General features: G+C 30.2%; 1 protein-coding gene across 1 annotated transcript; it reads right to left on the bottom strand.

The window, feature by feature from the left end:
* Window positions 1-2,663: 2,663 nt before the first annotated feature.
* Window positions 2,664-11,411, bottom strand: LOC119670764. The gene is made up of 4 exons (XM_038081170.1): window positions 5,347-11,411; window positions 3,618-3,746; window positions 3,141-3,544; window positions 2,664-3,074 (listed from the first exon to the last, which is right to left on the bottom strand). The coding sequence occupies exons 1-4, from the start codon at window positions 11,408-11,410 to the stop codon at window positions 2,868-2,870; spliced, it is 6,804 nt and encodes a 2,267-aa protein (XP_037937098.1). The 5' UTR covers window position 11,411; the 3' UTR covers window positions 2,664-2,867.
* Between the last annotated feature and the right edge of the window lie 1,783 nt (window positions 11,412-13,194).

Consider the following 13,194-nt stretch of genomic DNA (forward strand, 5'->3'; position numbering starts at 1 on the left):
GAATGAACAATGATGCAATCAAATTAGAATTGGTTTCTGTTTACGACAACCTTGCACTATCGTTATCAACAATTAAATTTTGGATAGCTGAATTTAAACATGGTCGTACTAGTGTCCTTGATGAGCGTCCGGGTCGTCTAAAAGAGGCCACAACTGAATAATCTTATGTGATCAAATATTTATACGCTATTTTTTTATATTGTAGTTTTGTTCACATAAATAACTCTATATTATGTTGAAGCTAGTTGAGACAGTGCACCTGAGCACTTTTACTCTCTATTAACTGCGAGGTTTCTGCAAAACCCCTCTTTATGCCTTGAAGAGATGAAGTTTATCACTTCATCAGACTAAGCAATAATTGACCACAGATCTGCATACCTCCCCGAGGAGTCTGTAACCATTCTGAGATTTGATAACGCGGTATTGGTAAGTCTTTCAGATTTCGCAAAAAACTTCAGGGCTCTATCCTTTATGTATTTTTTGATCGGATCAATATTGAGGTCCCTGAGAATGTCATTCGTCCTAATGTACCATGGTACTCTATATATACTAAATATGTTAATTAAAATTCAGTAAACTTTAAAAAATGTGCAATTATATTGTCCGTTCATTTGTTAGTAAATATTTTGTTTCTCACTTCACTGAGAATGTTTCTTCATATTTAAACTGATATTAGGAGTATATGTATAATCGTAGTTATACCACTATAGCAAGTAAAGTAAATCCGCTAAGATATAGAAAAAGAATAATTAGCAGTCAACGTGAAGGATATGCATTGATTATCTAGATATAAAATCAACTCAAGGCATTTAACTAAGTAATTAAAACAGGCAGCAGTAGACTGAATATATTAGTTCGCAATATTTTTAAATGTATGGTGGTGGCCTAGAACGATGCCAAATAAAGTGGATTGCGCACACACTGCGTAAGCCTTATGAAGATATCGCGCATGCTGCACTGACTTGGAACCCCCAGAGAACTAGGCGCATAGGCAGACCAGCAATGACCTGGAGATGGATAGTTCAGCAGCAGATGGACAAAGCGTTTCCCGAGTTGAGAGCAATAGCACGAAATAGAAACCAGTGGACAATTTTTGTAGACTCCTTAAGCTCCAATTGGAGTATGAAAATAATAATAATTTGAAGAATTTATCTGATTCGTGAATTTTAATTTCAACGGTATTAAGTAAGATTATTTGCGTAACGGCAATCAATGTTTTATTCTTAAAAATAACTTTGTATTATTATATTTTAGCATAATATGTGATCTGTAACATATTATGCTAAATCTATTTACCATGATACTACCCTATCGTGAAAATTAATTACAGTGGACGCTCTTAAAAATTAGATTAGATCGTCTAATGATTGTAATCTGTTTTAAACATCATTAGATATTCTGAAATTAGAACCTCAAGTCTCCTTTTTTGTTTCTGCACGTTTTGTTGATCACAATTGAAAATGGGAAATTGCCATACTCTTTTGTTCTTCTTCTGTGATTATTGAAAACATTAAAAACTTGGAACGAAATTATTTCCTTCTAAATAATGCTTAAGCTGTTGTCAATTACTTTATTATGATAGATTGCTAAATAATTAGAATGAGCAAAAAATCTAACTAATCGTAAATAAAGAAAAAACAATATAATAAGTATATAACTCCCGAATTCTGTTAACATTATTAACTAGGAAATTGAGAGATATAATATATTTTTTGTTTGTGTTCCCATATCTCGATAATTAAAACAGCTTTTGTGCTATAGACTAAATTCTAACTACTATCTAATTAATTAAAGAAGTAAAATTGACTTTCATTTTAATTACGACTCAACATAATCTTATAAATAAATATTGCAATAAAAATTTATTTTTAAAGAACAATAAACAAAGAAAATCATAATTAAGACAAAAATAAGATCAATATGAATATGAATTTAATAAACGAATAAAATTAAATTAAACAGTAATATGAATTAACTAACATAATTTAAAAAATATAAAAAGATAATAAGAAAGGATAAGATATTAAAAAGAAAAAACTAGAAACAAAGAAACAAAAAATAAATATTTAAATAATTAATCTATATGTATAAAAAACTATAAAATATGATGCCTTGTAATTATTATTCCTTATATAAATATATCATTCAGGTCAACTTTTGTCGAAAAAATTTTTAAAACTACTTTTAATAAGACAAAATTAACAACTATATTTATCAGTGTAAATGTTTACTTGCCATTAGCTCTATCAATTTATTTCATTAACAAATATTATAATAATCCATTTCGTTTTTCTATATCTCATATCAAAACCATTTTTTGACATGTTTACGTAAATATACTCAAGAATCTCATATGTATAATATTAACCTATATGTGTTTTTTTATATTTTATTTTTAATGTTAAACATATTTAATTTTAATTTTTATTATATTGAAAATACATTTTTTGTTGAATTTCATTTTAATCCTACATAAATAACTGAATATTTAACAAATTTACACCAAAAAACATATTAAAATGCATTATTATAACAAACCAAGGCTTATAATTACATAATTACAATAAAAACAGACATTTTATAATTACGAAATATATTAATCTTTATATAATTATTATTAAACGTTGGTCATAAACATTATTTTTCAATATCTAATATGTAAATTTACTATACAATCATATTATTTCAATATTTATAATTACTTTCTTTCATTTTATATCAATAAACATAAATATGTACGTCTTACCTACACTTCCTTCTTCTCTTATAGCACCTTAGTATCACGTTCACTTTCTTAAATTTAAATTTATTTAATATATGTATGTATATATATCTATGATTTTATAATATAATTTTTGAAAATCATATTAAAATTTTGTTAATATTGTTTTTACACCTAATAAATTTCTAACACTCTCGTTGTATTTAATAAGAACAACCTTTGATGCGCATATATTTATTTTTTCACCAGCGCACAAAAGTTGTAGGCATGTCGCTTTTTCCAGGAAATCGGACATCTTTAATTCTCTCATAAGATTTTTGTGTGCGGAAGGTAAGGACGAAGATGGATAAATCTAAAATAAGATAAGATTATGAATATTAATAACAAAAATAAAATGAATTTATTTTTGTAATTATACTTGTTTTAGAAGCGTATCCTTCGATTTTACTTTTAGTAAATTGCACAAATCACTTAGGAGTACCCATTTATCAGTTCCTTCGTCTTTCAATAAATATAGAGGCGGTAGTAAAACATCAGCTTCCTCAAATTCAAATATTTCAGCTTCACTATTTGAATTTTCTACTAAAAATTCAGGTTTAGTCTTGGTATTATTTTGCAACCCAACAGTATTGAAACGATCGATATTGTCAAGCACTACTGCACATTCGTCCATAACAGTCTTTGAACTTGTCTCCCCATACTGATTTATTTGTTTTTTGTTCGCTATCACACTTGATGCGGAACTTTTTCTAAGAGCTCTGCTCATATCACATGTAAAGTTCGGCGCCCCTGCAAAAACATCATAACCATACTGCGTTGAATCTGAAATTTGAATAAAAATTAACAGGATTAATTATTAGATAGTATATTTAGAAATAATTTTACGTATACATACCAAAAATTTCCCATGGTCCATTAAATTTCCATGGTTTTTTATCAGGTCCAATATTTTGTACATCACTTAAATGACTATTTAAAAGATCCCTAACTGTAGTGCTTGAAGCTAACATTAAAGGTGTTTGACCTAAAAAATAAAGAATTATTTTTATCGGATATATACACTAGTATATGTAAACATTATACTCAAGTATATTAATACGAGTAATATATTATATTAAATTTAATTTGTTGTTAAGAGAATGTATAGATAGCAAAATAAAAATTTTAAAATAAGCTATAATTTAGTTTAAATATATCGACAGTAGAACCTATTTGATATGAGTAGATATAAAAATAGCATACTGTATAATCAGACCAACTAAGTAAACTATATATAAACAAATGATATGCTATATAAGAGTTTGCTATCATAAAAAAAATTGTATGAAATTTAAAAAATTTAGTAATATAAACCCATATGTCCTTAATACTTATAGCTCAAATTAGCCAAAAAGACTAACAACACTCATCTTGTTTTTCACATCAAAAATCCAAAGATTATTTAAAGTTTTTAATATACTAATAATTAACTAAATTAAGCCTAAATATCCAGGAAAGTGTAGACACGTAATCCTAGCCATCCTAGCGCGAACTAAGTGAAAGATATCACCATAAATTTTTTTTACATCCATAAAAATAGAATAGCATAATTTTTACCTGGTTAACTTTAATTTTTCATAGGTTGAAATCACGGTTTTTTATTTGTCGGAAAATCTTTGGGAAAAGTGTTGCAAAATATTAGGAAATGAGAAAAAATGAGGACCCTTACATATCTATTGCATTGTCCTCCATGTATTGGATATGCAAAATAAGTAAAATTGATGAAAAAAAAAACATATCACACCAACACCTGTCGGGTATAAAATACCTATATTATATCTCAGGAATATTTTAAAATATCAAAAAAAATTTTTGTGTCGTTCAACTTCCGCGATCTCTAATAGACATAAATTAAAAAATTAAATTTCATTTAAATCGTTGGAGCGGATCTATAGGCAGACTTTAATGGGTTATCGTTTTTAAACCGAGTGGAACTGTACTAAATTGGGACTCATATATTTTTTTGTAGGCAAGGTATGGTCTTCAACTTTTTCAGCGAATTTCGTTTTATGGCCGCAATTGTATCGAATTGCCTACTTCGTAGCAATTTTAGTATCAAGAGCAAAAAAAAGTGACTTACTCGGCACCATATCATATGAGTATCGTGCTTTGTCAAACATATTGTTTGGTTTTTCAAAAAAGTCTTTTACAACGATGTGCTCTTTAAAGTATAGTCTTTATAAATTATAAATAACGGATACTTTTTACAGAGAGAGCATGTACGGCCGTACTAGTATTAGCGTTGAACCAAACTATAAAAATAATAATTATTTCTATAATGCAAAGATCTAGTGTTCAACTATTAATTATTATAAGTAATTATTAGAGAGGTTTCGAAAAGTAGTACACTACAACAACAAAAATTCTTTTTTATATTCTTTTAATTAATTGAATTTTTGTTTGACCATACAGCTGTTTCGAGTATACCTATCATTGGTGGTCTCGGAATTATTTCTTCTATTTAATTAAATCAAATAGCATTTATTTATAAACAAAATCAAAACAAAATTTTTAAAGAAAAGTGTTAATAAATTAATAACAAAAAGACATGTATTTAATACATTTGAAAGTATAACATTCCTTACCTGAATAAGTAGCTAATAATGGATCTGCTCCATACGACAACAATAAGCGCACAATTTCATCATGCTCGTTCTCACTTGCTTCATGCAACGGTCTTATGCCTGAATGTGCTGCCGCTGAGTGATTAGCTCCATATTGTAATAATATTCTGGCTATTTCTAACCAGCCATTTGTACATGCCTCATGCAAAGGTGTATAACCTGCATTATCTTTTTGATCAGGATTCATTCCCATACGATCTAAACAATAAACAATCACATCAATATAACCTTGACGCGCTGCCTTATGCATTGTACTCTGTCCAACGCCCTTATTTAGAACCCATTTCTGCATTTCACGATACACGTCATCTTCTGTTTTTATTTTAACTTTTACTTCACTCTCATTCTCCTCGCTTTTTATAACTGTTTGCACTTGTAGATTTGTAGTTGTGCCAATTGGAGTAGGTTTTTTCTTTTTACGTATATAATCAAAACCAGAACTACCTTTCCTACGTAAGTACTTTGTGGGTCTCCTACGTTTGAAGCTGTTTTGAATGCCTGAATGCGTTGACATAGCATCTTGCTGATTATCGCAATCATATTTTTCGTCAGCATCTAAAGCACTAGCACTTTCAGTATCATCTTCTTGTTTAATATGTGGAACTTGAAATGCAGTCGTGTTGGCCGTTGTTATTGTGTCGTTTGCTCTTCCAAACTTCTGAAGTTTTTCGTTATTTATAATAATATTCATTTGTTGTAAAAATTGTTCATATGTTTGTTCATAAGTCATTTTTCCATTGCCATCACTGGATTGTATCATTTCTGGCGGCGCAGAAGCGGGTCGATCATCTCCTACAAATATTTCCCGAATTATTTCTTTCCTTTGTTGAAGTTTAGACTCCGTACGGGTTTTCGTCTGCAACACTTTCGTCTCAAAAATACTAAAATGACGTTTTTTCCCATCATTAGATTCATCATCTTCTTTTTTAATAGCAGGTAATAGTTCGCCTAATGGAGTGGTTTCGGTATTTTGTGAATTTTCATTTTTGTTTTTTACACTGCCATTATTACTTGTTTGTTTAGCAGTCTTTGCTTTAATTCTTGATGCAACAGCAGCCTTGTTAATAACACGTGAGTGCAGCAGATCAATAATTGATCGCGGTTCTTCCGAATGGGTTTCTCTTTTCAGATTCGATTCATCATCATTGGACTTCATATTGGACATCGATTTGAAATCATCATAATGTGTTTCTAAATCTGGCAGTGAAGCAGCAATCTTATGATTTTGAGGATGTTTAATAGTTATTAGACTTGGTGGAACTTTAAGTGATCGTTTATATCGGTATGCAGCAAGAATTTCGTCCTCCTCATTTTCCCTTTTTTTAGCTATTAACATTTTCTTTGTTTCACTTCTATTTTTTCCCTTTTCAGTATTATTTGTCAAAATATTATTTTTCAATTTATTACCGGTTTTATCACCTCTAGATCTTAGTCGAGTGCTCAATATCTCGCTGGATTCCCTATTTATAGCATCTTTTTGATTACTAGAATACTTTTTCACATATTTTCTTTTGATTTTTGTAGTTGAGTTTCGAATTATTTTATCGTTTCGTAAAACTTTGCTATTTGCTAATTGCATTTCCAACTCTCTCTTTCGTTTCGATCGAGTCATTGTATTTAAACCAACTTTAGTTTGTAATGTCTTTTTCTTATTAGTTTTTTCAACTCTGTTTTTACCGGTAGTGGTATCCTCTTCCACATTTTTGCTAAAATTTAATTTGTTTTCCACTTTGGTTGATATCTTAGTTTTATCAGCTGTTTTAGTCAGATTGACTGACTTTTTAATTTGATTTGTTTTGTTAGAACTTGAATTGCATTCCACCAAAGCTTCTTTATTACATTTTTTCAATTCTTTCTTCTCATGTGAACTTTTCGTAATAGTTTTCTTTGACTCATCTATTTTAGCATCGCAATTTGTATTTTCTGTTTTCTCAGTTATTTCTGATTTTTTAATACTTTTGGACAACGGAATTTTATCATCTGATTCCGTCGTAGAATCAGAACCACAATCTGAAAAACGATTCTTTTCAGTTACAGTGTTCAAATTTCTAATTTTACTTTTCTTCAGTGGTTTCTTTAAACGGTCTGTTTTTCTTTTATCCAACTCATTATCGGATTCGGAGCTGGTTTCATCTGGCAAACGAGCAGCGAATCTCTTCTCTTGCTGTTGTCTCATTTTTCCTCGTTCTAACTTTCCTATCTTTTTCGCATTTGCAGATTGCGATGAAACAGTCTCATGAAATGTTGACTTTGACGTTTTATTGCTTTCATTTGTGTCCATTTTAATCTGAGAATTAGTAGTTGTGGCAGATTCCATGTTAGAAATATTATTCTCTGCTAACAAACAATCCATTGAGTCATCTTTTTCACGTTGCACATCTGCTGTTGGAATAGATAACTTTTTATTTACTATAGTAGAAACAGGCAAGTCATCTTCACTAATTTCTTCTTTAACCACGTTAATTAATTTTTTCTTTATTGGTTTTTTCTTGTTCGTAAGTAACTGTTTGACAAAATTGTTACATGTATTATCCCAACTAAAATCTAAAAGACTTCCGGCACTAAAATCCTCCGTTAAACCAGATATGGACGGCAACTCTATGTTTGAAACGGGAACAGAAGGTTCTTCCTTTATTACAGTAGGAAGTACTGATATTATCGGCGGTGTGGAGTCTGTATTTTCAATTGGTGGATTGAAAGTAAATCCTTTAAGTTCAGCTTTCGTTCTAATTCTTGCAGCAAAGTTAGTTTCTGTTTTTACTGGAACTGGTGGCGTAATTGGTATGGGAACAACATCTGAAGTTGGCGTTACAGGCTCCTCTTTAAAAACTATGTTTTCATTAACAATTGGTATATCTATATGGTTAGGTGGTAGTGGGTAATTTGTAACTTCAGCCTGGATAGACTTTTCAGCTGTTTTACTTTTTTCGTTTTCTAAAGACTTCTCATTAACCGCAATAACAGATATATCTGCAGAACGCATATTTTCGAATTTTGAATACGGTTCTTGATATCGCGGTTGTTTAGAAACTGGTTCAACATAGTTCAGATTGGAATTAGAGTATTCATGTAAATGACGCTTCCTTCCCAAATAATTGCGATTTAGTTCACATGCTTTATGATAATTCGATTGTGTTGCAGGTTCAACTTTTTTATCTATTGGAGGTATGCCTGGATTCGAAGGTGGACCAGTTACTACAGTCTTTGGTAAAGGCATAATACTAGTATCTGGTGGTAATTTATCAACTGCAAACATATTTCTTTCCGAAATTTTCGGTTCACTTTTTATACTTTTAACAGTTGCAAAAGGATTTGTTTCCAGTACACTTGGGCGTACTTGGCATATATTTACATCACAACTAACAACGGCATTTGTTGTTGATTTTATTACAAGAGAACCGGTTTTCCGCTGTAAGTTAGCTTTTGAAGTCAATGCCGGCTCATTTGGTATTACAGCACTTCGTGGATTTGCTTTATATTGGGTTGAGTTGTTAAATATTAGTGAATTACTTTCATTATATTGCTTTTTAGGCAAAGGAGTTTGTTCACCTCGCGGCACAGTCATGGCAGGAATGTGACTTAAGTCTGCTGATGTGTAAGTAACGCACTCATTTTGTTCCATTCGTGAATGTCCATTTGGTTTTATAATAACATTTCTATCAGAAGCATGCATAGAAAAATTAGGTGTAAAATCTACTCTTGGCAAACCATATTTGCAGTCAACGCTTGGAGAACTTGACGAATAACATTTGTATTTGTATTCAGTGGAATCAGCCTTTGTTTTCACTGTACGCATAGAAAGATCCAGGGGGGAATAATTAGATATTTTTTCTTCTTGTTTTATTACTGGTGGTCTTATATTTGAAATTATAGGTCCAACCGGTGTTCTCGCTTGTGATTGCATATGATGTGGTAAAAGATCTGGACGATACGTTTCGTTTCTATATGTATCTGGTGCCGGCGATATATTTGGTTGATTGTTAACTACATTTACAAGATGCGGTGAACTTTGTTGAACTCTATCAACTTGTGCTGCTGCTCTTGGAACATTATTGACATTAGTTCTTATAACTTGGGTATCAACATTTAGAGTTTTTTTTATAATTTGTAGATTAAGTTCCTCCTCAGGTATATTACGCCTTGCGTAAGCCTGATTAATTAATTCTTTATAGTTGGGTTTTGGAACATGAGATTTCTTGGGTTGTTGGGCTGTTTGTACTATTCCGGTAGTTTGATTTGGTATTGCTGGAATATTATTAGGGCAATTTATTTTAGACTTCTGCGAAATTGGCAAATCATATGCATCGATGTGAGAAGGAACATTGTCTTGCGTTTGATTGGAGTGTCGTCGATTTTCAATAGCGGCTGATTGATAAGACTGCATTCGATGTGATGGTGAAGTGTATTCATTGTGATGTGGTGTTTGAGTTTGTGGTGTAGATAATATTGATGATGGTGATGCTACGGTAGCCACTGCTGGAGATGGTGTGCCATATGGACTTCCATCATATTTACTGGAGGTTTCATAATAATATTGCTGATTTCGAAAACTAGGTGTTCTACTTAGCGGTGGAGTATTTTGATTAACATTTATGATCTTATTTGCTACATCAATTTCTTGAGTTGATTTACTATATTTATTGTAACTGTGCGGTGATTCGTCACGATAATGAGATATAGACAAAAAAGGTGATGAAGATTCTTTATAGCAACTATCAGAAGAAGGTGGAGTGTTATAAGGATTTATATATAAATTTCGATTTGGTACACCAAGACTGTCACACAGATCATCTTCTTTTTTAACATAATCTAAATCATTTGTTGATCCTCTTAATGGTAATATGTGTGAAGTTGGTGGTGGTGGTGGTACGGTACAGTTAGAATACTGATAAGCAGCATGAGGAGATTGCTTTGCTATGATGGGTGACATTTCCGGCGCATGCACCTTGGGATTGTTCTGTGGAAAATAATCAATATTTCTTGATTGACCATTATTAGATCTATAAGGCGTTTGTTGTTGCATTATATTTGACTGAACTGGCTGCAACAATTCATTACTTGGATATTTGCTTTTATTTGCATTTGTATAACCAGTCATTGGAGATGACAAACGTACTGGACTTTCTGACAATTTTGTTTTTTCTGACATTATGTGTTTTTGTACTGTCGTATTATTCAATGTTCTATATTCGTGCTGTGGTGATTCCATGCGTAATTTTTGATTATGAGCATTGATGAATTTATCTGAACTAAATTGAGGGGTTGGCATATACAAACTCATATGTGTAGAATTTTGTTCTGCAGGTGAAAATATTTGTGGACATTTTCGAGCATAATTAGGACTTGGATGTTGTTCCTTTGTAGAAAGGATATTACTAGGATTAATTACTTGTTGATCAGTTTTGCCAGAACGAAGTACACCACCTGTATTGTTATTGTGATTATCTATATTATATATTGATGCTGCAGAAGTAGCTGAGGGCATGTAGGATATTTTGACTTCACTCTTAGGTGTATATTCGTTGTAGGAACGTTCCTTACAGTAAGTACTAATCGAATTTGCACGTTGATGATTAGGTATACCATCAGATTGTTGATATTGTTGCTTATAACTATAATTTGTATCAGTTGTGGAAGGCTTAACTAAGATATTTCTGTCCATTTGTGGAACAGCAGTCGAACAATTTTGTTGCCAGTATGCATTATTATTGCCACTTGAGTTGATATAAAGTGGATTTTGTTTAATTGCACCTTTTGTATCAATATTCCTTATATCTGATCTTGATATATGTTGAGAACCCCAACCACCATCTTCAGTGGTTGTATTAGTTCTACATTCATTGCACATTATATTGCCTGGCATGCTTGAACACGCACATGCCTTGTTATTGCCTATTGTTCTCTCCGGTATAAAATATTGTCTGTGATGTCTTGATTCATTCATATTCATTCCCCTGTTGTAGTACATTGCTCTAGACCTATCTTCATTGGTTTCAATGAATCCATGTTGTTTATTTAAATCCATATTTATCTAAAAACAAAGATAAAAAATAATTTTTTGTAAAACGCTTCCTTTAAGGTATAATAAAGTAAATTATAAATGTATTTACAAAGCGAAAACAAATGCACATTCATGTGTGCTTCCTCAAGATTATATACATATATACATACATCGAAATTTATTAATAAGATAAGATTATTACAATAAAGTACGTCAAATTAATTAATTTGATGTGATTTTCTCAAATAAATAATTTAATATATTAAAATATTTTTTTTTTATTTTTAAATTATTTTTTTGGTAGTGTATTTACGAAATTGAATAAAATTCTGAGTGTATTTATAATATCGATTTAATAAGGTGAAAGAAGTTATATTATCATATATTAAATAACTTATATACTGTAGAATTAATAACACAAAAATATACATTAAACTTGAATGATATTGTCTACAAAGTTAAAATGAACATTCTTTATTGTTCTAGTTATCATATCATATTACTATCAATTCAAGCATGGAGACAGTCTGTCTCTATATTTTTTATAAATGGATTGTGAAACAACACATAGTATTTAAAATAAAGAAGATTTGTTAAGCAAAATTTATTTAATTTTTAATTGATGCACTACGATAGCACAATGGGACTATAGGCCTAAGTGGATCTCGCTCAAATCGCCGGTGTAACCTAATCTAACCCTAATTGATGTACTAAGTAAAATAATAGATATAAATAATCTTTATCAAATTAATATAATACCAATTGAATTACACAACTAAATAGATGTAGTTTAAATTCACTTTGGGATGTGGTGGTATAATTCACCCAAAGAGGTACTATTTTTAAAATCTGTGTATATAAGAGCATTTGGGGTATTGGTAAATACATTGATATTTATTTTAAAAGTTAATAAAGTATTAAACCAATATCATAACACTCTTACGTTTTATAAGATACTGTATTACTCAGGTTTACTTATGCACATCATTAAGGACAACAATTTTATATATAATTGAAAATCATTATTATTACTATTTGATATAGATGGTTTTTAATAGATCAGATATAAAAAATAAGCATTAGCTGCTATGAAAAATTTGATTAACTTTGCAAATAATAATAATATTACATAAATTATTATTTGTAAATGTTGTCAGCTTAGTCCCTTTTGTAAATCTCTGATTACATCAACGTAAATAATAGGTTAAATTCAAATGGGTTGACATCATTTGACCGGTTGTAGTCCTTGATATAAGACCTACTAAATAAAGTTTCTTAAGTTGTGTTGTAATTGAAATTTGAAGATATTTTTTAAAACTAATTTGTTTTGCTGTCTTTTAAATTACTTTAGCGAGTTGTTACTAAAACGAAATACGTATATCACAGACAAAGTAAAATAGATTTTGTTATAAAGATAGCAAATGAATTAGTAAATATATTGAAATTCACAATTATCGATTATATTTATAATTTATAAATACAGTCGAGTTATTTATATCGTTTTATAGCAAAAAAAAAAAATTTCAAAACATTGTTGCACATTTCAATAACACATTAAAGATTATATATTTAATTTCATTTTTATTATATTTTATATATATAAAATAAAGGAGGTTTTTCGAATAGTAGTGAAATATGACAACAAAAATTCATTTTATATCATTTTAATTAAATGAATCATCAGTGGTCTTGGAAATAATTCTTATATATAATTATTCGTAAATAATTTTTTGAGACTGCAGGTACCAGGAATTGAAGTCGTGTCCTGCCAAATTTGAAGCTCAGAGTCAGCGCACCTTAACCAACTG

Source organism: Teleopsis dalmanni, chromosome 1 (assembly GCF_002237135.1).
Source record: "Teleopsis dalmanni isolate 2A chromosome 1, ASM223713v2, whole genome shotgun sequence".
NCBI classification, from domain to species: domain Eukaryota; kingdom Metazoa; phylum Arthropoda; class Insecta; order Diptera; family Diopsidae; genus Teleopsis; species Teleopsis dalmanni.

Bases quoted from the DNA above. Each gene is read 5' to 3' on its own strand.
- LOC119670764 (XM_038081170.1), bottom strand. From the start codon at position 11,410: ATGGATTTAAATAAACAACATGGATTCATTGAAACCAATGAAGATAGG. The intron at 3,545-3,617 runs GTATGTATACGT...TTCAAATTTCAG, and splicing joins TGGACCATGGGAAATTTTTG to ATTCAACGCAGTATGGTTAT. The intron at 3,075-3,140 runs GTATAATTACAA...ATCTTATTTTAG, and splicing joins AGGATACGCTTCTAAAACAA to ATTTATCCATCTTCGTCCTT.